The sequence below is a fragment of the Anarhichas minor genome, unplaced genomic scaffold (assembly GCF_050575085.1).
Source record: "Anarhichas minor isolate MPS153535 unplaced genomic scaffold, ASM5057508v1 ptg000028l, whole genome shotgun sequence".
NCBI lineage: Eukaryota > Metazoa > Chordata > Actinopteri > Perciformes > Anarhichadidae > Anarhichas > Anarhichas minor.
Window position 1 is genome coordinate 17,795,001 of NW_027466474.1, and position 23,901 is coordinate 17,818,901.

General features: G+C 43.4%; 1 protein-coding gene and 5 non-coding genes across 8 annotated transcripts in view; all 6 read right to left on the minus strand.

Annotated features, from left to right (window-relative positions):
* polr1a (RNA polymerase I subunit A) overlaps positions 1-23,892 on the minus strand; it is a 36,627-nt gene extending 12,735 nt beyond the window's left edge. Inside the window, exons 1-31 of one of the 3 annotated variants that reach the window (XR_012957317.1) lie at positions 23,522-23,892; positions 22,999-23,107; positions 22,695-22,790; positions 22,336-22,485; positions 21,977-22,087; positions 21,380-21,465; positions 20,770-20,858; positions 20,454-20,537; positions 20,092-20,209; positions 19,121-19,262; positions 18,676-18,918; positions 18,297-18,419; positions 17,834-18,061; positions 17,617-17,724; positions 17,372-17,518; positions 15,271-15,462; positions 14,301-14,450; positions 11,333-11,516; positions 11,090-11,172; positions 9,971-10,129; positions 8,273-8,371; positions 8,029-8,181; positions 7,355-7,437; positions 5,183-5,348; positions 3,118-3,241; positions 2,655-2,755; positions 2,322-2,521; positions 2,024-2,191; positions 1,592-1,727; positions 1,125-1,279; positions 528-637 (exon numbers count right to left, since the gene is read on the minus strand). Coding sequence is in view for 2 of the 3 variants with exons in the window: in XM_076102883.1 (XP_075958998.1) it covers positions 1,125-1,279; positions 1,592-1,727; positions 2,024-2,191; positions 2,322-2,521; positions 2,655-2,755; positions 3,118-3,241; positions 5,183-5,348; positions 7,355-7,437; positions 8,029-8,181; positions 8,273-8,371; positions 9,971-10,129; positions 11,090-11,172; positions 11,333-11,516; positions 14,301-14,450; positions 15,271-15,462; positions 17,372-17,518; positions 17,617-17,724; positions 17,834-18,061; positions 18,297-18,419; positions 18,676-18,918; positions 19,121-19,262; positions 20,092-20,209; positions 20,454-20,537; positions 20,770-20,858; positions 21,380-21,465; positions 21,977-22,087; positions 22,336-22,485; positions 22,695-22,790; positions 22,999-23,107; positions 23,522-23,598 (4,064 nt within the window). In the remaining variant the exon portion in view is untranslated. Of the gene's footprint in view, positions 1-527; positions 638-1,124; positions 1,280-1,591; positions 1,728-2,023; positions 2,192-2,321; positions 2,522-2,654; positions 2,756-3,117; positions 3,242-5,182; positions 5,349-7,354; positions 7,438-8,028; positions 8,182-8,272; positions 8,372-9,970; positions 10,130-11,089; positions 11,173-11,332; positions 11,517-14,300; positions 14,451-15,270; positions 15,463-17,371; positions 17,519-17,616; positions 17,725-17,833; positions 18,062-18,296; positions 18,420-18,675; positions 18,919-19,120; positions 19,263-20,091; positions 20,210-20,453; positions 20,538-20,608; positions 20,697-20,769; positions 20,859-21,379; positions 21,466-21,976; positions 22,088-22,335; positions 22,486-22,694; positions 22,791-22,998; positions 23,108-23,521 lie in introns of those variants that run through there. The other 2 variants (XM_076102883.1, XM_076102884.1) reach the window with 2 other exon arrangements.
* On the minus strand, positions 4,191-4,327 carry LOC142963342 (small nucleolar RNA SNORA5). The gene has a single exon (XR_012957438.1). It is a non-coding gene; the product is annotated as a small nucleolar RNA SNORA5 (small nucleolar RNA).
* On the minus strand, positions 5,726-5,862 carry LOC142963341 (small nucleolar RNA SNORA5). Its single transcript, XR_012957437.1, has one exon. It is a non-coding gene; the product is annotated as a small nucleolar RNA SNORA5 (small nucleolar RNA).
* Positions 10,594-10,730, minus strand: LOC142963344 (small nucleolar RNA SNORA5). The gene has a single exon (XR_012957440.1). It is a non-coding gene; the product is annotated as a small nucleolar RNA SNORA5 (small nucleolar RNA).
* Positions 12,248-12,384, minus strand: LOC142963345 (small nucleolar RNA SNORA5). The gene has a single exon (XR_012957441.1). It is a non-coding gene; the product is annotated as a small nucleolar RNA SNORA5 (small nucleolar RNA).
* LOC142963343 (small nucleolar RNA SNORA5) lies at positions 16,119-16,255 on the minus strand. Its single transcript, XR_012957439.1, has one exon. It is a non-coding gene; the product is annotated as a small nucleolar RNA SNORA5 (small nucleolar RNA).
* Positions 23,893-23,901: the final 9 nt, after the last annotated feature.

Consider the following 23,901-nt stretch of genomic DNA (forward strand, 5'->3'; position numbering starts at 1 on the left):
CATCAGAGATTGAGGAAACCAGCCAGACGCTGCAGTCAAGTCCTCTTTAAGGTGTTCTCTCTCCTTATTGTTTCATTCATGTGAGTTCATGCTGTTCAAATTAACTATAAATGTGTATAAGACTTGTTATCAAGCTAGACTGTGATGCAGTTCTATTACACTGTTCTTGATACTATTTTAATTCAATGTTATACTGTTGATGCTAATGAGTTCAGTTAAGCTGGTCATTAACGATTTTATTGGTTAATTAGTTTTTGTCACGGCTCCGCTGTGACCTCAGCTTGTCTCCCCTCTGTTGTCTGTCTGTCTGTGTGTGTGTGTGTGTGTGTGGCTTGAGTGCGGCTGCAATCATCCGGCACCTGGGCTCATCTCCTCACCTGACAACAATTACACCATCATCACCTTCAGCTTCACCTGCAGTCTCATCGTCAGATTGTTCCTTCAACTCAGTGGTAGCTACACCTCGGCCCCTTTGAGTTTAAGTCTTCTCTTAGCGAAAGTTAGCCTTTTTGACGTTTTTAACTAACTTGTGTTTTCCCTCTGCCTCAGCAAGTCCAGTGCCACGTCGCCGCCCAGACGCCGCCGCACACACCGCCTCGCTGCTCCACCTGCATGCTTCACCTGCATGTTCCACCAGCTCCACAGACAAGCAAAATAAAACTCTTTTTTCACCTACTCTGCTGTCCCGGTGTCTGCATTTGGGTCCAGGATAAACCGACCATAACAGTTTTCTTCTAAACATGCAGTACATTGTGAGTTTTGTGATGTAATACAAATGTCCCTTTATTATTTGAGAACATGTAATAAACTGTAACTATTATGTATTGAATGTCTATTGTTGTTATTTAAATTTTTGGGAATTAAATGCAAAAGTAGCAGGTTGTATTACCCTTTGTAAATAAACGGTAACATTCTGGCATATACCATAAAATCACGGTAAAACCCAATTATCCTACTATCACGTACCGTAATCCAGTATACGGTATGATACAGTAAAAGTAAATTACGGTAGTGTACCGTAAAAACAGTAACTTACTGGGGTCCCTGCTGCCAGTAAGTTACTGTTAATTTACGGTGAAATAATTTAGAGTGTAGTTTCCATGTAGCGACACACACACACGCACCTAGTTTCCATGTAGCGGAGGATCTGTTGGGGTGATAGCAGCTTATCCTCACAGTAACGTTCTTGTGGCAGGAAGTGGAAGGAGACTTTGAACGACCGCAGCTTTTGGTGACTTTCGATGCACAAAGTTTCTACCACATCCACCTTCTGCAGCACCTGCTCCCACACACAAACAGAGTTGTGGTGAGTTCCTATTTTTAATTCCCCAACACCTCTCAAATGCAAAGGTTTGTGTAAAGCACACCGGTGAGGACATCTCAAAGCACAATGAGTATCACAACAAATGCACGAGGAGATAAAAGAAGAGACAGACAGGAGGGAAGAAAGGAACAAGTGCTGGCATCATAAAACAACAAAAAAAAAAAAACACCAATGAAACCACACGACGAAAATAAAAGACGAGATGAAGAGAAAAATAGAAGAGGAAAACAAAGAATACAAAAAGAGGCAAGAGAAGCAGATCCTTACCTCAGCCAGACAGACTCTGGTGAGTTTCTTACGGAGTGTCTTGGCCCTCTTCAAGGCTTTCTTGGTGTTTAGCACTGGGACGCTCATCATGGGAGTTTTAATGTTGGAGCTGGCCACCATCAGGATCTCTCTCAGTCTGCGAGACAGGTAGACGTATTTCAAGAGAGTGAGACATAAGAGGACAAATATGACGAAAGGAATGCCAGAACAGTCCTGTCGGGACATTTGCAGAGCTCCAAACTGTCACACATTAGACTCTACTCACGCATGCTCATACCACAACTTTTGCTTCACACATTTATTTTTCCTATTCGGTGAAACCAAAGCCGAGACCGACGCAACAGTCGACATGCGACTCTTATTTTCCGCCTGTTCTAAGAGTCGTGATAATGTGTTCATCTGTACATAAAAGGGGAAGAGAGGAGACGTTACCGGGGTATTCCCAAAGTGACATTCATCTCTCCTCTGCCGGCAAAGTGGAAGGTGTTGAGGGTCATCTGGGTGGAGGGCTCGCCTATGGACTGAGCCGCTAGCAGACCCACCGCTTCACCTGGATCACACAGCGAGCGCTGCCACTTGTAGTGCAACAGCTGCCGGAGGCTGACGACACAGAGAGCGAGAGCGAGAGCGAGAGAATTGAGCGAGGTATGTACTTCAGTTCGTAACATTTCTCGGCTTCATTAAGTTGTAATACATTTTATAGAATTTGTATTTTTCGCCCAGTCTGTACCTGTGGGTGTCCACGCTGTCTCGGCTCCTCCTGTCCTCATTCTGGAGGTAATTCTCCGTGATGTTGTGGAAGTTTTCCGATACCGAGCCGAAGCAGACGTCGGGCTTCAACAGGCCCAGGGAGGGCTCGGGGCAGCGGGACGTCTTCCTGATGTATTTCGACCTGCTGGATTCTTCCAGAGAACGCCACTGTTTGAAGAGCTGCGGAGGGAGTGGAGTTCAGAGGTACAGCTCAGTCAGAGGAGGTTAAAAGGTCAGCGGTCTGTATGCACTGAGGCTGGAGAGTGTGTGTCAACATCTAGGAAACTGCCACATCTTTTCTAAATGTTGATACCTGTGATTCAGCAACATTTCTGCAGTAGGCATCTGGTTCTGTTCGTTCTTCCGTCTGCTTCAGTTTGGGCAGCTTCTTCTGAGAAAACAGCAAGAACGCTCCTGACGAGAGATTAAAACACATATACACAAATATAACACGACAAATATTCACATAGGTACAAATATACCATGCAACATTTCATTGTCCAATTCATGCATTCTCCTAATTACATTATTGACCTACTACTGAACCAGTGGGATTTTAGACCACAAAGGGATTTATGGAATTTTAGAAACTCCTATTCTGAATTACATAGATTACCAAACATTCAGTACGACAAACAAACACATTAAAATGAGTGGATACTAAAGTGTAGTTAGTCAGTCAAGTTAAATATTAATCTGAAACTTGATTAGAAATCCAACAGATCTCATATCAGATATAAGATAACTTTAGTGCCATAATAAACTTTGTTATCTACCTCTCCGCGGACCTGCCACCTCTCTCTTTGCTCTCCAGCGCTGGATAGATGCAAAGTGTTGATTGGCAGCCTGAGGGTCCAGACGAGCCAAAACATGGTCCAGGCGCTGGGACCTCTTGATGACCTGAGAGGAACAGGGATGGCTTTTTTTTTTTTACTGTTCTTTTTACATTTTACATTTTCTACCAAATGGTTTGTGAATCAATGTTGTATTTAAACACTGGAGACACCAATGTTATCTGATGTTTAATATTTAACTTGTGTGTGAACTTGAGGCGAGCGGGTTACTCAACATCAAAAACAAACGGTGTTGGCGAGGGAGGATTGGACGTATCACAGGCATCGCACCGAACTACTAAAACAGCACCTCAATGGTTCTACAACACAAAGAACTTCTCACTGGAAAATGAAAAATTGTAATGTAAAACAATTTTTGTCATTATCGCACACTATGGTTTGATACTATGGTAGGAAGATTTAAAGTGTTTTTTTATCAACATGAGATTTTGATCAGAAATTTTATATTTCTAGATGGAAAAACCTTTTTCACTCTCCTCCTAACTCGCTTTGTTAGGAGTTTGATTGACAGACACTTCATCCAATCACCTGTCACTTATGTTTTAAAGTGTCTGCCCCTTTCAAAACCATTTCCAATGACGCTTCTCAGATGAATCTGTGCAACAAACCATCTGCTGGTCAGGTCATATTAGCCTAGCTTAGCATAAAGACTTGCTAACGCCTCTGAGATGACTGGTCTGTTTTCCAGAACAATTTCAGTGATGATCTCGCTGGTATGACAGACGGGGATCACACCGCTCACTAAAATGTTCCTCTCTGAGCAAGTGGCATTCAAAAGACATGAGGTCTAAGGGTGTACCTTATCTATGCACTCATCTCTTCCGTGCTTAAGCTTTGTTTGTTTGTTTATTTATATATATTTTCACACAGTAAAAGGTATTTTATTGAACCTCAGATCTTCAAAGTGAACAACTTGACAGGCTATGGCTAATAAACGGTGAGACCCAGAACATTGGTGCTGTCAACCAGTTCCTCTCATGCCACCTAATGTGTGTGTGTGTGTGTAGTACATATTTATCCCCAGTGGCCATGATGGAGCACCATGGGGCCCATGAACTACACCTTCACTGTAGCAGCCATTTTGGCCAGTGGCATCCACTGAGGAGGAAGCACTGAATTTGACACGGCTGCGATCTTTCTATATCCTGATATATTGTGGACTGTGGACTAGTCCTCATGGAGCTGTTGCTCCGTCATTGGCTGAGCTGCACTTTAAGGTTTAAGTCGTGTTTAAACCTCTGCTGTCTCGAACAGAAATCATGTGTTTTCTCACACTCCTCACAAGCTGTGGTTGAACGTGGCCTGTGGTTTAACCTTGACCCACTATGTTACGGTCAGTGTGTCATGCAAAAAGCCCAAAACCAACAAATGATCGCAGTAGCCGGGGTTTAATTCAAACCTGAACACCTGGTTTAACAGGTGCCTACGGTCATTTTTACCCATTTGAAAAATTCTAATCTTTTGCAATGTGTCATTGTGCATGTCAAATGTAAAATGTATGTACATATATTAAAACGGTGTCACATCTTCCCCAGTTACATGTTACATCTGACTTAGGACAAAGAAACCATAAACACCAATGTGAATAAACATCCAGAAATCAACTTAGAAATCATAGAAAAAAAGATGCTTCTTATTCTGCAGTATACTTTTACTGCATTATCGAAGTACTCCAGTGATGGTTGTCTGTACATTCATGGGTACATTACAGGAGCTGCCAACAGCTACTTCCAAAGGTGCAGCCGTGTTTTAAACCTCTGCTGCAGTTCCAGGTAATCAGAAGGCTTTCATTGTTTGACCTAATAACATATGTGGTGCACTTATCAAGGTGCTCCCAGGAAATCCAAAAACAGATGCCCCCATTACACACAGACAGAAAAATATGACAAAATGCATTTAAATAGCATCAGCATTATTAATGTGTGTGTAATTATTTATGGCGCGTTCACAGAAACAACACTGTGCCTGCGCTTTGCTCTGCTTTTACCTCGTAGTTGTCCTCTATGAAAGGGAACTGCTTTTGATGCAGGAACGGAGTCTTGGGGATATCTAGTCCGTCTTCGCCGTACAGGAACTGGACCACGGAGCCATCGCTGTCCCTCACCGTCAGATCGTACTGCACTACCAGGCCCTCCAGATGCTTTATGACACATCTGCAGAGAGGGGGGGGGGGGGGGGGGGGGGAAGAGATAGAGATAGAGAGCGAGAGCGAGAGCGAGAGCGAGAGCGGCGGCGGCAAGGTCAGTAGGAGGAGAGGGCAAATCGTCCTAGGGTGAGTTTCTTCATCCTGAGGGTGGTCCTGCTCTGGTTCACACCATGACCCTTTGTTCCACTGATTCAGCTTCACAATAGACAGATTTTACACAGTTACAAAATCATCATTTATTTTACTGAACCTCAAATCTTCAAACTGATAAACAACTGGACAAGCTTTGGCTAATAAACTGTACGACCCAGAACATGTGTGTGTGGCAGCTGTGAAGGAATAGTGCTGCTCACTGGTTCAGCCCATACAACCTTATGTGTGTGTGTGTGTGTGTAGTACATATTTATCCCCAGTGGCCATGATGGAGCACCATGGGGCCCATGAACTACACCTTCACTGTAGCAGCCATTTTGGCCAGTGACATCCACTGAGGAGGAAGCACTGAATTTGACACAGCTGCATTTTAGCGAGTACGAGCATAAGTCTATTATCAAGCCACAGAGTGTACAGTTGCTGGTTTCTTGTCATGGAGCCTTTTTTTATTATAATTCAAACACTCGGGTAACCTAGTGAGGACAGTTATTGTAACTAAGTAGCATGGGTGCAGGAAGTAGGGGGGGCCTGATGCTGGGAGAGTGCTCCCTTTCTCCTCCCCCCACAGTAGTGGGGAGAGATAGGCTGAATGAACAGTGTGAATACTGTATACTGTCTTTCTTAGCCCTTTGTTCGGCTGCACAGAAAACCAATAGGGTCCGACCAGCTGAGCGGAAAGCGAGCTCACTGGGTGTACTTGTTGCTATATACACAGCGCCGCTCTAACCAGCATGCGTGTAGCGACGGGCCACATTTCCCATCATGCAGCGCTGGACTGAGTTTGCCGTTTCATGTTACAAAATTAAAGTGTGGTTTGTTTGTTTCTTATTTCTAATAGTGTTAGTTTGAAGTGTGTCTGTTCAGAACATGATGTTTGTTGGTAAGTGTCATTATTGTGCTGGTTTATATTTCAACCATTAGTTAGGTAGCTGTTGCTGTAGTGAAATGCTGCTCGGCTCGATGTTTTTTGTAATTAGGGCTATAGGCTACCGAATGTCGTTGTTTTAACATACAAAGCTTTTATTGGCCTTTTCGGATGAAACTTTGACGTTTGTCACATTTTATGTTGACTTCACCCTAAAAAAAACGGTATCTTGAATAAACTGATCCATCAGATTTTTTACTGAATCAACTTTCTTTAATGAATATAACTTTAATTGCTGCTAGATCGCCCGTTGATACCTTATAGGTGGGTCCTTTGTGTTGTTTTAGAAAGGCTGATCGCCCACAAATATGGATGAAGTGGAATATTTAGTTTGACAACATTTTATCAGAAATAGTGATCACAACAGTTTATTTTTCTCAATAAAAGTTTACTTTTGGACTTTACAACGCTCTGGAGTTATTGAAAATGGCGAACTCATGGTGTGAGCGCTACTGGAGTAAAATTGGGGACCACATTGTCACATCCTCACAAGCTGTGGTGGAAACTGCACCTGTGTATTTACAAAATCAAAGACATCCAAACTTTCTGAGATCTAAGTTACACAAATGCTCAACAACACTGTGAGTTGAATATTTGGGTTACTTCCCAGCCCACTGATCATATAATAGCGCTTGCTTCATCCGTTGCCTTTAACAATGAAGTCAACCTCGCAGTTCTCTATAAATTTTACATATACTTTGGGCACCAGATCTGATAAGATAAGGGAAACTGAAAACATTTATGCAAATGATGTTGCATAACTAGTTAAGTGGACCTGCACAGAGATGTGCAACGTAGTGTGTCTCCGTTTTAAAAGAGCTTTTGAGAGAGAGACTGAGAACATGAACCATGCCAAATGGGAATTGAATGCCTTTGCACACAACACGTTAAAGATGGCAGCAGCCTTTTTCAGTGAGCGGTGAGGTTTACGTTACCTCTGCAGGTATCCTGATCTGGATGTTTTCACAGCTGTGTCGACCAGTCCCTCTCTGCCGGCCATACAGTGGAAGAAAAACTCCTGAACACAATGACATCACACACGGAAAAGGAGAGAAAATGAGTCGCATGGAAACAAGATTCACAGCATCGAGGAATCGTTCATTTTCACTATTTAATTCACTAAGTGAGCCCAGTGTGAGCAAGAGTCATAAGAGTGACTACTCTGATACATCCCTACAGGCCCCGCCGTTTAAAAATCGCCTTGGCAAAGCAGGTTAGCCAGAAAGGTGTGGTGCACCTCTCACCTACTCTGTAGCTCTCTCACAGCCCAACAGCTAACAAGCTAGCTAGCCCTACAACGTCTACCTGCATCAAAACAGGAAGGCCGTGGATAATTAGTAAAGCCCGCCAACTTGCTGGATTTGATTGGTGGCCCGGGCCAAGCGCAACATCGACTAGCAGTGCGACTCCATGCCCAACGCCTGGCGCGTTTCTAGTGACACGACTCGGTGTGATCATGGTCTAACAACCAAAATCTGTTCAAAAGGAGGAGATCTTATCCAATTGGGGGTCCGTGCCCCAATGTGTGTCAATTTAGGGGTCTTGTTGGCGTGGAAAGAGGCTGAGAACCACTGCCCCACACAACACAAACACAGCTCTCCTCGTGTACCTGTGGTTTGATGCCCGTGAGGAACCTTCCAGAAATGAAGCCCCCAGCACTGGGGGCGGGGTCATATGGCTGGAAGCACGGCAAGGACTTCCCAGAAGGCATCAGTGGAGGCCTGCGGCCCTCCAACTCGATCTGGCCCAGTAGACATGAAATCTGAAACACACACACAAACACACAGGGTTAGGGTATTTTTGGTTTAATAGCCTTCGGTTCATCAGGGTTTATTGAGGTGTGGGGGAGGTACCTGCATGGTGTTTACAGTCGATCCTTTGGCTCCTGACTGGACCATCAGTTGGAGGTTGTTGTCTGGGAAAGACGTGTGGAGTCCGCCGGGCATGCACACCTACAAACACACACACGACGCAAACAAAGCAGTCAAAAGAAGAACCCGGAAAGAAACGAACATCATCAATCTGGTGGCTGAGGCAATGCAGCAACATCAGACGCTGCCTCTGGACCACCTGAGAGGCATTGTTTACCTTAACTTACCAGCTATTGTTTAAAAATGTGCACCATGAAACAGGTCTATGGACCTCATGCTCACCACCCCTGCAAGACAGTAGATCTAGGGGAAATGCTGGACTGATGTTTGAATTGGTGTAATGAATGGATTAAAAAGGGGACATGTATGTTTGATGGCTACGTAGACAATCTGTATGATACTTTTAATAAATGCAGCTGGTCTCCAGAAACTCAACAGCTATCTGACTGATAGTTAAAACGTAAACCAGCACAAAAATGACAATTACCAACATAAACCATCATGGTCTGAACAGACACATTACAGACTTAACACCAATACAAATAAATCACATTTGCATTTCGGAACATGAAACAGTAAAAGCAACACAATACTCAGTCCAGCACTGCATGATGGGAAATGTGGGCCGTCGCTACACACATGCTGGCTACAGCGGTGCTGTAGCAACAAGCGCATGCAGTGATTTCAGTGACTTCACAACTTTCAAAGTCTTCAGATCGCTGCACCGTTCACAACTTGCTGTCTTAAGGTCAATGTGGTTTTCACGCTACGAGACTGTGCGGCGACAGGGTGTCACACACTACATGATCTTTTGTCACGAAAACACACGCGAGAAGGGACACAGGCGTAGTCGTGCTTGATGATGTTGGCGTTGGAACACATGTTTACATAATAGCCTATTTCCATACGTAGATCAGTCACTGTGTTAGTGGTATGTTTACTCATGCAAACATCAGACACATTGCACACACAGGTGGGCTACAGGGTTCCATTTAGGTCAGCCAGAGCTCTTGTAGTGTGTGTAGGCTGTGAAAAGGGCCTACTGTGCTAATATTATGGACAAAGTTGGCACTGTGTAGGTCAGGTTATCATAACCGGTCGGGCGGGTGCAAGGTGTTAGAAAACCCTGACTCATGCATAAATAGCACACTCTGCTCTGCTGGTTGCAAAATGTAAATAAATATATTGTTCAGTGCCTTTTATTGAGCACCAACTTCGCGTTTACGTGCGTATTGTCAGAAAAAAAAAACAGATTTGAAGTGTAAGTAAACGCTTCAGTTCAGGTTGCGGTTACGTGAGACGCAGTGGAGAAGGAGCTTTTGAAATGGTAAAAAGACACTTCTGACACCCTCAGATCTAGACACGCACAGGCTGGATGGGAATGACTGAAACCGTCTTTTACCGTGTAATATAGGAGCAATATTTACGGGGATACAGTGATTTGCAACTTTAACAGAAAGTGGGACTGGGCTGTAAAGTGGGGCCCATGACAGACACTAAATTTGGGGAAAGATCCTGCGGTGGAAACAACATACAATATGTGCTTCTATTCCATTTCTCCATGCCGGTTTTATGGCTGCCATTCGGATTGAGAGGGAGTGTATCAGTGATCGTTCGCTGTACTGAATGTCAGTAGTAGTAGTAGTGATGGTGGTGCTGCTAGTAGTACTGGCAGGTTACCTTGTTGATGTCGTTGTTCACTTGGTTGGCCACTTCTTTGAACTTGTGGTCGGCCATGCTGAAGTCTTTCTGGTCCGGGTTGAGGTGAGCATCCTGCCAGCGGCTCCGGGCCTCATCTTGATCCACATTGGCGGGCAGGTTGAAGGCTGCCTGGAGGGCCTGAGACATGGAAAGGAAAAAGATAAGAGCACTACATACGTTTTTGGCCGCAGCAGGAAGTTGTTTTCAGGGGAAAAGCTCCAAAGACCCACTGTGCACTACCGGCTCAGCAGAACAGCAGACACAGACACACAGTTGTTTCTGTTGCCCCCAAGTGGCCAAAATGATCAGTTGCTGCAAGTTTATGGTTGCATTTGAAGCCACAATATGTACAATTAGACAAATCCAGCCCCCCCAATGGCAGTATGAATACAGACTATGACACAGCAATGAAGGACGTCAGCTCCTTCTTACAAATCCAGCATGGAAACAAGATGGACGAAGAGCTAAAAACAACATATGGACTGCACCAGCTGTGAGTGAACATGCAGAGGTTTTTCAGATTTTTAAAGGCTCAGTGATGAAAGCACTCAAAGTGCAGACACTCAACATTACAGAGTAATTAGCACTCAGTTTATTTTACTGCATGTGTGTAGTACATATTTATCCCCAGTGGCCATGATGGAGCACCATGGGGCCCATGAACTACACCTTCACTGTAGCAGCCATTTTGGCCAGTGGCATCCACTGAGGAGGAAGCACTGAATTTGACACGGCTGCGTTTTGTATTCTACATACTCACTCTGTGTGGAGTAGTGCCTTTTATGTCATTATAATATATATATGACATTTGGTTTGAATAACACAAAATCGTTACTGAAATACTTAAAACTATTGAGCATTTTCTGATTTTATCAAAAACATGTGGGCAGAATAATTTGACTTTCATGAGTCATGTGTTTGTTAATATCAATTTAGACAACGTAATGTGTATCATGATATCTGGACACATGATTTAATTATGATATGATTCCACTAAATATAAATGAATATATAAATATATATAAATAAATATAAATGATAATGAATTATCGCCCCCAGCCTGGAGATAATGGAAACAAATCTGATGCTTTAACTCACTCTGGTGCCAATCTGCAGAGATTCTTCAATGATTTTCTTCCTCTGCCTGTTGGCGGCTGGTTTCACCAGGATGTCTTCCACACCTAGACACAAGCACACAACATTTTTAGACATAATATTCTTCTTCTGCCTTGTGTAATCGTACACAAAAACTGACTTAAACCAGTAATGCTGTCTGGAATACGTCGGTCAGGAGAGCAACAAATGGCTTGGCATGTACATGAACTGTATCTGGGCTCTCACCCAAAGTGAAGCCTCTGTACAGCTGCAGGTAAGCAGTGAAGAGACGAGCCAGACAGCTGAGCAGCTTGCCACTGGTCTGCCCTCCGTACAGCTCGTAGCAGCAGTGGACCAGACCGTAGGCTGATGAGCCGTAGTGGGCTTTGTCCAGAACCCCCACCAACAGCTCCCCCTGACGAATCACCACCTGGGAAACGGAGAAAAAGGGGGAAATACATTTCATTGTTTACGTTACGTTTGATGTTAATTCATTATTTGATGCCATGAATAGGGGCTGTGGCATCATGATTGACAGCTGCGATTGACGGCAGCTCTGAGTACGGTAGTCACAGAGCGGGAGACTCGGGAAATGGCCCTTCGCTAAGTCCCGCCCCTCGAACGCAGACTGGCCAATCATAGCGTAGCATCGGCCAGCTCTGACAAGAGTCCCAAAACTATCCGACTCTGCTTTTTAGACTCTCGTGCAGTCGTTTCAGATTTTCTTCATTTTCAGGCTGGTTTTGTGGATTTGGAGCTAGTCATGGCTAAACGTTGTGTAACTGTGATACTCGTTACCCGGAGAGGTTGGAAGGAGAGGAACTTCTCTAAAACGTTACGTTTCTACGTAAAAACCAGGGGATCTATGGGGACGTTGTCATTTTTACACTGTGATCTGCAGGCTTCTATCTTTATCTTTAGAACCTGTTGCAACATGCTGCAATTTGATCATAAATGTATTAATAGAGATATTACAGCTGAGTGTCTCTCTGGCCAAACAGTTACCACGGTGCTCACATCAGTTAAGTGCAGCAGCTCGGTCGCTCTCACACGAACAAGCTGAGGCCGTGCTGGCAATTGGCATCCGAAATATGTCACCAGCGCAAGATGGCGCCTGTACCCGGGATGTTTTGTATTCATTAAAGTACTGCAGGAGGAAGTGTTTGTGTGTAGTACATATTTATCCCCAGTGGCCATGATGGAGCACCATGGGGCCCATGAACTACACCTTCACTGTAGCAGCCATTTTGGCCAGTGGCATCCACTGAGGAGGAAGCACTGAATTTGACACAGCTGCGTTTTGTATTCTACATACTCACTCTGTGTGGAGTAGTGCCTTTTATGTCATTATAATACAGTTGTGTGAAAAAGTGTTTGCCCCCTTCCTGATTTCTTATTTTTTTGCATGTTTGTCACACTTAAATGTTTCAGATCATCAAACAAATTTAAATATTAGACAAAGATCACACAAGTAAACACAAAATGCAGTTTTTAAATGAAGGTTTTTATTATTAAGGAAAAAAAAAAAAATCCAAACCTACATGGCCCTGTGTGAAAAAGTGATTGCCCCCCCCCCCCCTGTTAAAACATAAATTAACTGTGGTTTATCAAAGTAATTGAGATCTATCAGTCTGGAAAAGGTTACAAAGCCATTTCTAAAGCTTTGGGACTCCAGCGAACCACAGTGAGAGCCATTATCCACAAATGGCGAAAACATGGAACAGTGGTGAACCTTCCCAGGAGTGGCCGGCCGACCAAAATTACCCCAAGAGCGCAGCGACGACTCATCCAAGAGGTCACAAAAGACCCCAGAACAACATCCAAAGAACTGCAGGCCTCACTTGCCTCAATTAAGGTCAGTGTTCATGACTCCACCATAAGAAAGAGTCATGCAGGCAAAAATGGCCTGCATGGCAGAGTTCCAAGACGAAAACCACTGCTGAGCAAAAAGAACATAAAGGCTCGTCTCAGTTTTGCCAGAAAACATCTTGATGATCCCCAAGACTTTTGGGAAAATACTCTTTGGACTGACGAGACAAAAGTTGAACTTTTTGGAAGGTGTATGTCCCATTACATCTGGCGTAAAAGTAACACGGCATTTCAGAAAAGGAACATCATACCAACAGTAAAATATGGTGGTGGTAGTGTGATGGTCTGGGGCTGTTTTGCTGCGGTAAATGGAACCATGAATTCTGCTGTCTACCAAAAAATCCTGAAGGAGAATGTCCGGCCATCTGTTCGTGACCTCAAGCTGAAGCGCACTTGGGTTCTGCAGCAGGACAATGATCCAAAACACACCAGCAAGTCCACCTCTGAATGGCTTAAGAAAAACAAAATGAAGACTTTGGAGTGGCCTAGTCAAAGTCCCGACCTGAATCCGATTGAGATGCTGTGGCATGACCTTAAAAAGGCGGTTCATGCTCGAAAACCCTCCAATGTGGCTGAATTACAACAATTCTGCAAAGATGAGTGGGCCAAAATTCCTCTACAGCGCCGTAAAAGACTCATTGCCAGTTATCACAAACGCTTGATTGCAGTTGTTGCTTCTAAGGGTGGCCCAACCAGTTATTAGGTTTAGGGGGCAATCACTTTTTCACACAGGGCCATGTAGGTTTGGATTTTTTTTTTCCCCTTAATAATAAAAACCTTCATTTAAAAACTGCATTTTGTGTTTACTTGTGTTATCTTTGTCTAATATTTAAATTTGTTTGATGATCTGAAACATTTAAGTGTGACAAACATGCAAAAAAATAAGAAATCAGGAAGGGGGCAAACACTTTTTCACACAACTGTATATATATATATATATATGACATTTGGTTTGAATAACACAAAATCGTTACTGAAATACTTAAAACTATTGAGCATTTTCTGATTTTATCAAAAACATGTGGGCAGAATAATTAGATTTTCTGAGAAACTTGAGTCATGCGTTTGTTAATATCAATGTAGGCAACGTAATGGTGTGTCATGATATCTGGATATCCATCCATCCATCCATTTTCCTCCGCTTATCCGGGGTCGGGTCGCGGTGGCACCGCGCGATATCTGGATATATGATTTAATTATGATATAATTCCACTAAAAGACAATAAATGATATTGAATCATCGCTCAGCCTGGAGACAATGCTTTAACTCACTCTGGAGATGCGGCGTCCATCTCTATAGACGGTCTATGTTTGGCACATGTCTTGTGTGTGTGTGTGTGTGTACCTTTGAGTCACACATGCTGTCAGGGTTGTATCCTGGAGCAGCTCGTGGTGGGACTTGGATCCAAGCTTTGCTGGGGATTTTGGATTTGCCATTCAGGTTGAGAGGCACAGCATTCTGTGGGACTACATTCAGCAGGAGCGTCGACACCACCTGCAACAATCACCACATCAATGACACAATAGTACAAATGAGTTTGCAGAGGTGTTACATTTATGTACATTATGGACACACTCATAGTTTTCTAGTACAGTCACGTTGATATTTTGTTGTCTTTGCGAAAGCCCCGATGATTGAGGGTTCACTTCTCTCTTCTATGGGGTCAGATCAGTCTCAATAATCACAAATGCAAACAGAAAGATTCACAAATGCGCACAGAACAATTCACAAATTGGGGAGGGGGGAGCTGCGCTCATGTGATTGGTTGAAAAAGAGAACGTTGAAAAGACGCATTTGCGAATCCAGCGACATCAGGGGAGTCTCAAAAATCCACAAAGAAATGTGTAGCGATCTGCAAAGAAATGCAGTGCGATCCACAAAGAAATACATACAAATCCACAAACAAATATAAAAAATCCACACTTACAAATGCAGAAATATATTTGATTTTTTTTTACATTTATATAAATCGTAATTTATTTATGTGTGCATTGGAATGTATTTGTGAATCGTTCTGCGTGCATTTGTGAGTCAAATTTATTTGTAAATCCTTCTGTGTGCATTTGTAAATCGAATATATTTGTGAATCTTTCTGTGTGCATTTGTGATTATTGAGACTGATCTGACCCCATACTCTTCCACATAAACACAAAATCAGACGTATGCTCGCTCGCAGGAGGTTACTTTTTTGCTACAACAAGCAGAATTGAATATTGCTCTGTTATCATAGACATGTTAGGATTATTATCGTGGCATTATCGCGTTGAACGATAACCTCGTCATATCGCCCAAGCCCAGTCAAAAGTTAAATTACCTGCTTTCCTGTCCAGAGTTGCTGTGGTTTGAGTATGGCCGGCGGCAGCAGTGTAACTCTGCCTGGTTTGTCAGTGATTCCTCTGTACACCAACTCTATGTACTGGACTCGGGTGAAGACACAGCCTCGTATCGTCATCCTCGTACCGGACACCATGTGGTCCTGGATCAGACCCGCTAGAGGTTTACCATCCTAAAGAGAGAGCGAGAGAGAAAAACATGAGCGCTGACCTGTGTGCGCTGTTCGGAATGTGTAGGCCACTAAAAGCTGCCTGCTACTGAGCACAATCACGTCTGAACACTTTTGCCCAGTGACAGCGGCGCCGGTACCGTTTTCATAGATAACGTCACAACCGTGCAACATGCAGTCATGAAGCGTTACAGGTGTGGTGTTGACATCATAATGAAGGTCAAGTTCGAAGATGGGCGTGGCCCGAGCAAGGAAACACCCATGTCCCAATTTGGTGCGTGACCGGTGTGATCCTGACGCAAGATGGTCTTCAGTTATTATTAAGAGTCTGTCAACAATACAGAAAGGACGCTACAGAGAAACCTTTAACCTTTTATTTGATCTGATCAGTTTGTTACCGGTCTAACCATGTCTCGCTCAAGGAGAAGTCTCATTCTAAAATCTCGTGGTGACTTGTTACCAGAAGACAACATAGGAAACGTGAGAGAGTTAAAAAAGAGGAGTCCAGGAAATAGTTTGTTGTGTTGGAGTACGTGTTCGACAACGCGGATGAGCACTAACTCTCACGCGAGACTTAACAGACAATATCAGCTTCAGTTGTGTGTATGGTTTTGTAGACACTCTTCACCGGTTCAGTTCATTTGATTACATGCGTGTGTGTTTGTGTGTAGTACATATTTATCCCCAGAGGCCATGATGGAGCACCATGGGGCCCATGAACTACACCTTCACTGTAGCAGCCATTTTGGCCAGTGGCATCCACTGAGGAGGAAGCACTGAATTTGACAAGGCTGCGTTTGGCTAGTTTGACAGTTTGTGTCATGGCACCTTTGTAGAAATAACCTGATACTGTAAATTTAAGTAAAGGGACCCAACACTCTGGGGTTGTTCAGTCTGTGTCCGTTTAGTCTGGCCTTTTCTACAATAAACAGTATAAAGAGACTCTCACAAGAAAAGGAATCAGCTGAAAGCATTAATGCTGTTTTGAGCTGTCAGATATCTTACCAGCTGACCCTTCGTCAAGCCCCGCCCAACTAATCCATTTAACTGCCAGAGCTACCATAGAGCCCACACTGTCACTAACTGCACTCTTTGAAAAAATATTAACTAATGTTTGGAAATATATATCCAGGATGTCAAATTGATTTAGCAGAGAAAACAGGTTAAAAACATAAAATACACAAACTAAAGCCTCCACATCACAATGTAAAAGTGAACCACCACATCACCAGGTGATCGAGACAAAAGACAATGAAATTAAGGAACAACACTGTCCCTGTAAAGCCTGGTTGATCTATATTCACTGGAACAATTATTAAAAAGCATCAGCAGCAAGTGTATACATCCAGTGTACCTTCTGTAGCTAGCATAGCATAGAAGTGCTAACGTGAGTGCATGATGTACTAATGTGCTCTGGTAATCTGAGCTCCACAGGTTTTTACCCAGTAACGTTTTAGAAACAGATTTCTCCTTCCAACCTCTCTGGACACGAGTATCAGTATTACATAACGTTTAACTGTGACTAGCTCTAAATCCACTAAACCAGGATGAAAACTAGGATGGTCTGAAATGACAGATGAATCTATAGAGCAGAGCTGGATAGTTGTCGGACCATGGTTGACGCTACGCAATGATTGGCCATCCTACGTTTGAGGGGCGGGACTTAGCGAAGGGTCAATTGAATAAGAAAAAGGTTAATTTGCATGCAATAATTAGCCGACACTAATTACTTTAGCTATTCTAATATCTAAACACTCAATTACAAGCCTGATGAAATAATGAGTTAAAACAGCACAGATTAAAAATGTAAAACTTTAGATTGACAACTATTGGTAGCGAGGAGTTTAGTCTGTGGCGAGCTGTGTTAGGACTCTGTGAAGGTATTCCATCTACAGTGTGTCTATATACCAACCTTGGGGACGAGGTACTGCTGGTCAGTGCTGACTAACGTGTAGGCCTCTGCTCTAGCCAGCTCACTTTGAGGGAAGTGCGCGTTCATCTCATCTCCATCAAAGTCAGCGTTGTACGCCTTGCAGTTGGCATAGTGGAGCCTTAGTACCTGCAGCATCAAATGAAGACAAAAGAGCAATTTGTTATATATCATATGTTGATTTCTGACACAACAGAAGGAATGAGCCTGGGCCGAATAGATGGTACCTTCTCTCCTGGTAAGATGCGTGCACAGTGGGCTTGTATGGAAGGTCTGTGCAGAGTTGGCTGTCTGTTGAGTAACAAAACATCTCCGTTCTTTATATGACGCTTCACCTGGACAGACAAAAGGACACGGACAATGAAAGGGCAAATCTCACTGCAGGGTGCACAAGGCTTCGTGTCTGTGCACTACAACCATTACACATCATAGTATCGGACTTACTATCTTCATGGGCATCGTATGTGGACCGGGACAGGGCGTCAGCAGTTGCTTGGCAACGGCTTCTCTCTGTGCAAGGCTGGTGGGCGACAGGATGGTTTTCCTACCGTCCTCGTTTATCACCATGGACGCACCGGGGTGGACGTTGGGTCCGTTGAGGACGGCCTGACGAAGCTCCTTCACGTTCCACGGGGTGACGGGCTGCGGGTAGGTCAGCTTGGTAGCAAACACCTGCACAAGGATGGGAGAGACGGAGAGCTCCATTCATTCCGGCAGATGACCTCATCGCACATAATTTGCTAAATTGTCTCATTGACTCTCACCTTTTTGAGTCCACCACTTGCTGTAAGTCAGTTTAGTTTATATAAAAGTTAGCCTCCTATAATGGTCGCAATGGCGACGATACAATGTCCGTTCTACTCCTGGCACTCTTTTTGAAATGATCAGAAACGCAGTCAAGACGTACCATGGGTAGGCCGATCTCGTTGGTCTCTATGTACATGTCTGGACAGATGACAGATCGTGCAGCGTAGTCCACTCGTTTCCCCATCATGTGTTTGCGGAACAATCCGTCCTTCTTCTCCAAGATCTGGCAGAGGAGTAGAGACAATTAAGAAACTGGCTTTGTTCGTCTTTTTTGGCAAACAAGGCTTGTTACATTGCTAAATGGTTTCATGTAACAGATTGTTGTACCAGGTTCTGATTTGTTTAGTTTGTTGGAGTGTTATTACATCAGATCACTGTGGTTATTTGTTGATAGGATGGGTAAGAAGCAGCTGGAAAAACATAGTGATCTGACATTAAAACGGGTCGTGATGCACAGTGCTGTTGTGTGTATCTGATACCTGTCTGATTCCAGGGTATTTCTCCGTCAGCATTTTGTCCATGTCGCTGTCAAAGACGATGTTGACGTGGGTCTGTAGTCGCACCCAGATGTTGTAGAGTTTATCCGTTACAGTCACTCCGGGGATACTTATCAAAAACGTCTGGTCCGTCTGGTCCGTCTGTTCCGTCTGGTCCGTCTGGTCCGTCTGTTCCGTCTGTTCCGTCTGTTCCGTCTGTTCCATCTGTTCCATCTGTTCAGGAGCCTGAGAAGGGACAAGAGGGGACAGGTTGACATGTTGTTGACAACCCCGGTTGGTTGACTGTAGCACAAAAAAATAAAATAAAATCAAGATCTTTGCAGCTGTGCCTTATTATACACAAACATGAATTTAAAAAAAGGTAAGGAGAACAACTGTGAGGACAGAGGGCAACATCTGAGACACACTTGCACACATTTCCTCTTACCTCCTCCTCCTGCACAGTTTTCTCCCCTGCTATGAGAGCCAGAAGTTTCCTTATGAGTCCACAGTCCTTCATGACGGCCTGCATGTTGACCGTCTGACCGTTTGTAAACATCTGGTCGCCCAGTCGATTAATTGGACGATACCTGACAGGAAGAGGAGGGGTGTGACAAAGCAATATGGTTACACTTCCTCTGCTAACATCAATACTATTGAGATTAGGCTTTACGATGACACAATATAAATACGTCCACTATGACACTGTAATCATATGTTAAACAGATTGTAATCTGATTGTGAACAGACAGTTTGAACACGCTTCTATTCTGCCTGAGAACTTCTAGTCAAACGTGATAGTGTTGTAGCGATTGTTCAGGAGGTCACGACTAATGTTTGTGCACTTTTATACTACCAGTGGCTCAATGCACAGTGTGTGAGATCGTTCGGTCCATAGACATTGAATAGCAGTAGAAAGGACATTTAACTGAAGGAAAGAAAATGGCGTCTGTTGTTAGTCGTTATGGTGACGACACATTAGCGGGGCCGGAGAGTGTTGTGGCTAGTTAGCTTAGCTATGTAGCTTATCCTCCTCCGGAGAGAGGAGGAAGGAACGTTTGATCCAACACTGCCGCTGGCCACCATCCCGCTGTTCGGGTTGATTTCTGTAACCAGGGTAGCATGGGGGAATTAGCAAGATAGCTAACTAGCCAGATTTCCGCTAGTTAGCTAGCTAGCTAGCTAGTTTGCTGATTCCACAATACTTAAGTGCTACACTGGTTGAAGTAAATGAGCCTTGTGCTTGTTTAAATCGTTACTACAAAACTTTACGTCGGTGAGTCTGCTACTTGCTGTAAGTCTGTTTCCTTTATTGGGAAGTTAGCCCGCTACAACAGTCAAAACAATGGCCGCCGCTCTGACCATCCTGATACGTTGCTTCTACTTCTACTTCATTTCTATGGTTGCGTCACACTGTACCTGCACGGAGGGACCACCATCAGCTCCAGGAAGAAGAGGTCTGGATAGAAACCTTCCTCTCCCTCCCTCGACATCGTCCCCTCCTCCAGCCCAGCGAACAGACACTTCAAGAAGAAGCCTGGAACAAAGAAAGGAGATAAGTTTATAGTTTGAAAATGATTCCTTCTAACAGACAAAAGCGATTGAAGTTGTGGCCTTCTTTCCAACTCATTTACCATTAAACAATATGGCAGTTTCTTCATATGCTCCTTTTCAAATCAAATACTATTCAAGTAACGTGGCACACTTCAAATACTCACTTTCAAATGTGTCTGTATGATCTAAACTGGCCCTTTAACCAGGTTCATTTTTTTTGGGCCTACCTTCTTTCCCCCACAGTTTGTTGATGTGCTCTCTAGCAGTGCTAGCCGTCAGGTAGACTCTCCTTCCAGCCATCAGTTCGTCTGCTGGAAGACAGAAACAAAACCCAGTTGACATCTATTTACCGTCTGTGTGTGTGTGTATAGGCTGGGCTTACAATGGGTGCCATGTTGGTGGTCTCTTTCCCACTCCGTCACTCAGAAGTCAACAATACGTTGAGTCTCAGTCTCCTCCAGCCTGCATAACTGTTGGCACAACAATGAACGGCATGTGTACATGTGTTATATGAGCTATTTCTTTCTTTAAATTATCACTAACCATCAGTGTCGGCACTGGTCTGCACTCCTGATGGCATTGTGACAATCAGCTTACTGTTGTGTTCACGGCGCACTGTAATCTTGCCGCTCCTACACACACACACACACACACACACACACACACACACACACACACACACACACACACACACACACACACACACACACACACACACACACACACACACACACACACACACACACACACACACACACACACACACACACACACACACACACACACACACACACGATTAGGAATTTGACAATAATCTATGCAAACATCATTAATTAAGCAACCTATATTTTCAGCCTCTTTTTAAGCAAATACCCATTTACACATCAGTAAGGTTGACTTCATTATAATCCTACTACAACACAAATATAGTGGACAGCAGTGGACACTTCCTCCTGTGTATTTCACTGTGGTCACTGTGGTCATATGTGGCCAGTGGGAGATTAGTCCTCAGTGTGCTGTTTCATTGTACAACCCACAGACCATAACAGCTGGTACACAGTAGAGTATATACACATCTGCAAGTATAGAGAGTATTATAGCTCAACATTAAATGAGAACCAGGCTCAATGCAACACTACTTTTATCAAGTTACCTGCAGTAAGGGCACTTCCTAGATTTCATGTGGATCCTCCAGAAGTCGTTGATCAAACTGTTCTTCTTTTCAACAAGGTGCTTGATCTGAAAAAAAGACACAAGAATTAGGACAGTGTGCCTCCATGAGAACGGCATGGTGTGTAACAGTAAGCTTAAGGTAACACACACTACACTGTGTGAGATGCTCACTTAGTCATTTTACTAAGTGATTTAAAGTTTAGCAGGTTTGTTTGAGCTAAATGCAATACCTGGGAGGGTTTCTGGACAATATCTGTCACTTTTAAATAAGATAAACTTTCTTGCACTTAAAGTGTATATATATATATATATATATATATATATATATATATATATATATATATATATATATATATATACATATATATATATATATATATATATATATATACACACACACATACATACATATATATATACACACACACATACATATATATATACACACACACATACATATATATATACACACACACACATACATACACATATTATGATTTTGTTATCTACGTATTTATTCATATTATGTACCTCTTATAATATTGTTTGTTAACTGAATGTGTGAGTGTGTACTCACCGGTTTGGTGTTTTCTGAACCCTCAGTGTTCACTCCAACTATCGTGTCTGTAAACTGCTTCAGCACCAGCTGGATCTCATCTCCACTGGCTTTGGGATTCTCTTCCAGGTGCTAACACACACAATTCACACAAATGAGTGAGTAAAGTATAAACGGAGATCTAGACTAACACATCCACAGTAAATAAGAAATGCTATCCAACACAACACACAAAAATAACAACATTAAAATGACCTCCTCCACATCAATGGACACGTATTGTTATGATGAATAATGGTTGATGTATTTTTGGGGATAACGTGTGCTTTAGTCTGCACAATCCTGCCCTGACTAGTCTCCAAAGAAAGTTCTACACCCACCTGGTTGAGAACTTGATCTATTTGGTAGACCTCCTGCATGGCCCCATGGCCCAATAACCTCAGCTGGTTCAGCAGCAGGTGGATGGCAGCTCTACCACACGTTAACATGTGACACGCAAGACAGGAACCACGAATAAACAGGTAGAGTTTCTGATGCAGGAGAGTAGGAGGAGGTGAGAGAAAAGCATACAAAATATTAGAAACTATTACAAAGGCAGGAGGATTAGAACACGTTTTTAGACAGTGGTTAAAAAGTCACACTAATGTATGTTAACTCCTCAGGCTGGTCCATCAATACCGGTATCACACCCTGTATTATTGAGTCATAAACATGTGTGTGCCTCTGTGGCCATGCTTACATCAAAGAACAGCGGGTTGTACACAGGTAGAGGTAGCTCTACATGTCCCAGGTGTCCTGGACAGTTGTTGAAGTCCTGACAGCAGGTTGAACACACCTGGCAAAAACAATATCAGAGAGCAACATGAAAAATATGTATAATTTTAAGTGCTCGGCGAAAGTTAGGGCTCTCAATCTAAAACTTTACACACAGAGGTACAACGACAAGTCAGGAACAGGCGGATCTGTAGCATTATGCAGCTGTATCATCACCGTATCTTGCAACACACAGAATGTATGTTATGTGATTTTCAGTGGAGACGTACCTCTTTGTTGTCTGCTGGTCCGAGGGCCAGATCGTACAGGCTGTTCGGGGCCACGTTCCCAACACCATCGAGGAGCCTGAAGTTAGTGATCACCTTCACACTCAGCTTCCTGCACAGGAGATGAGAAGAATGCATTATCAGAACCACGCAACTGCTTCCACAATTATACAGGATTCTTAGCAACGTTTGGGCTATTGTAGGATATCAGGGGATAACTGGTAGCTTTATCATATGGGTGTTATCAGTATTTAGGTGGTTAAGTGTCATCTTGATAGGCGCCTACAGGGCTGAACCAATGTAGGCTAAAATCTGAATAAACAACAAAAAGACAGGGGTATGAATTTAAAAATGGGGTAACGTTGTTCTTTTAAAAAAATGTATTTTAAACATTGACGTAGCAACTCCTAGCTATGCATCTGTGTAATTAGCGAGAGGAGTGCTGGAACATGGCGTTACAGCATGCTGACACGAGCAGGCATGTTGTTTTGAACTCATGTTAGCTAGTTTACAAGCTATCGCTCACCTTATCTCTTCGGCAGAGTACATGCCAAACGACATGCCCTCCAGTTGCCGCCATGGCACGTCTTTTTCAAATAACATTTCGGAGAATTAGCCACACTTTAGGCTGGTTATTGATATAAATTCATGGCGTACAGTTTAACCACATGCGACGTAAAGTTGCTCCTGTTCTGCACGTGGGACCGTCAGACCAAGCGTAAGATTAGAGGGGAGACAGAAATGCAGAGGACTAGGCTTTTACACACACTTTGCGCATACTGTACTCTTAAAATGACTGATTCCATATTAAAATCGAAGCTGGCTCGATGTTACGTGTTGATAGAATGTAGTATGTCTTCAAAATACAACGTGCTATATTTCTTCTCTCCCCTTTTCTCTGCCCAG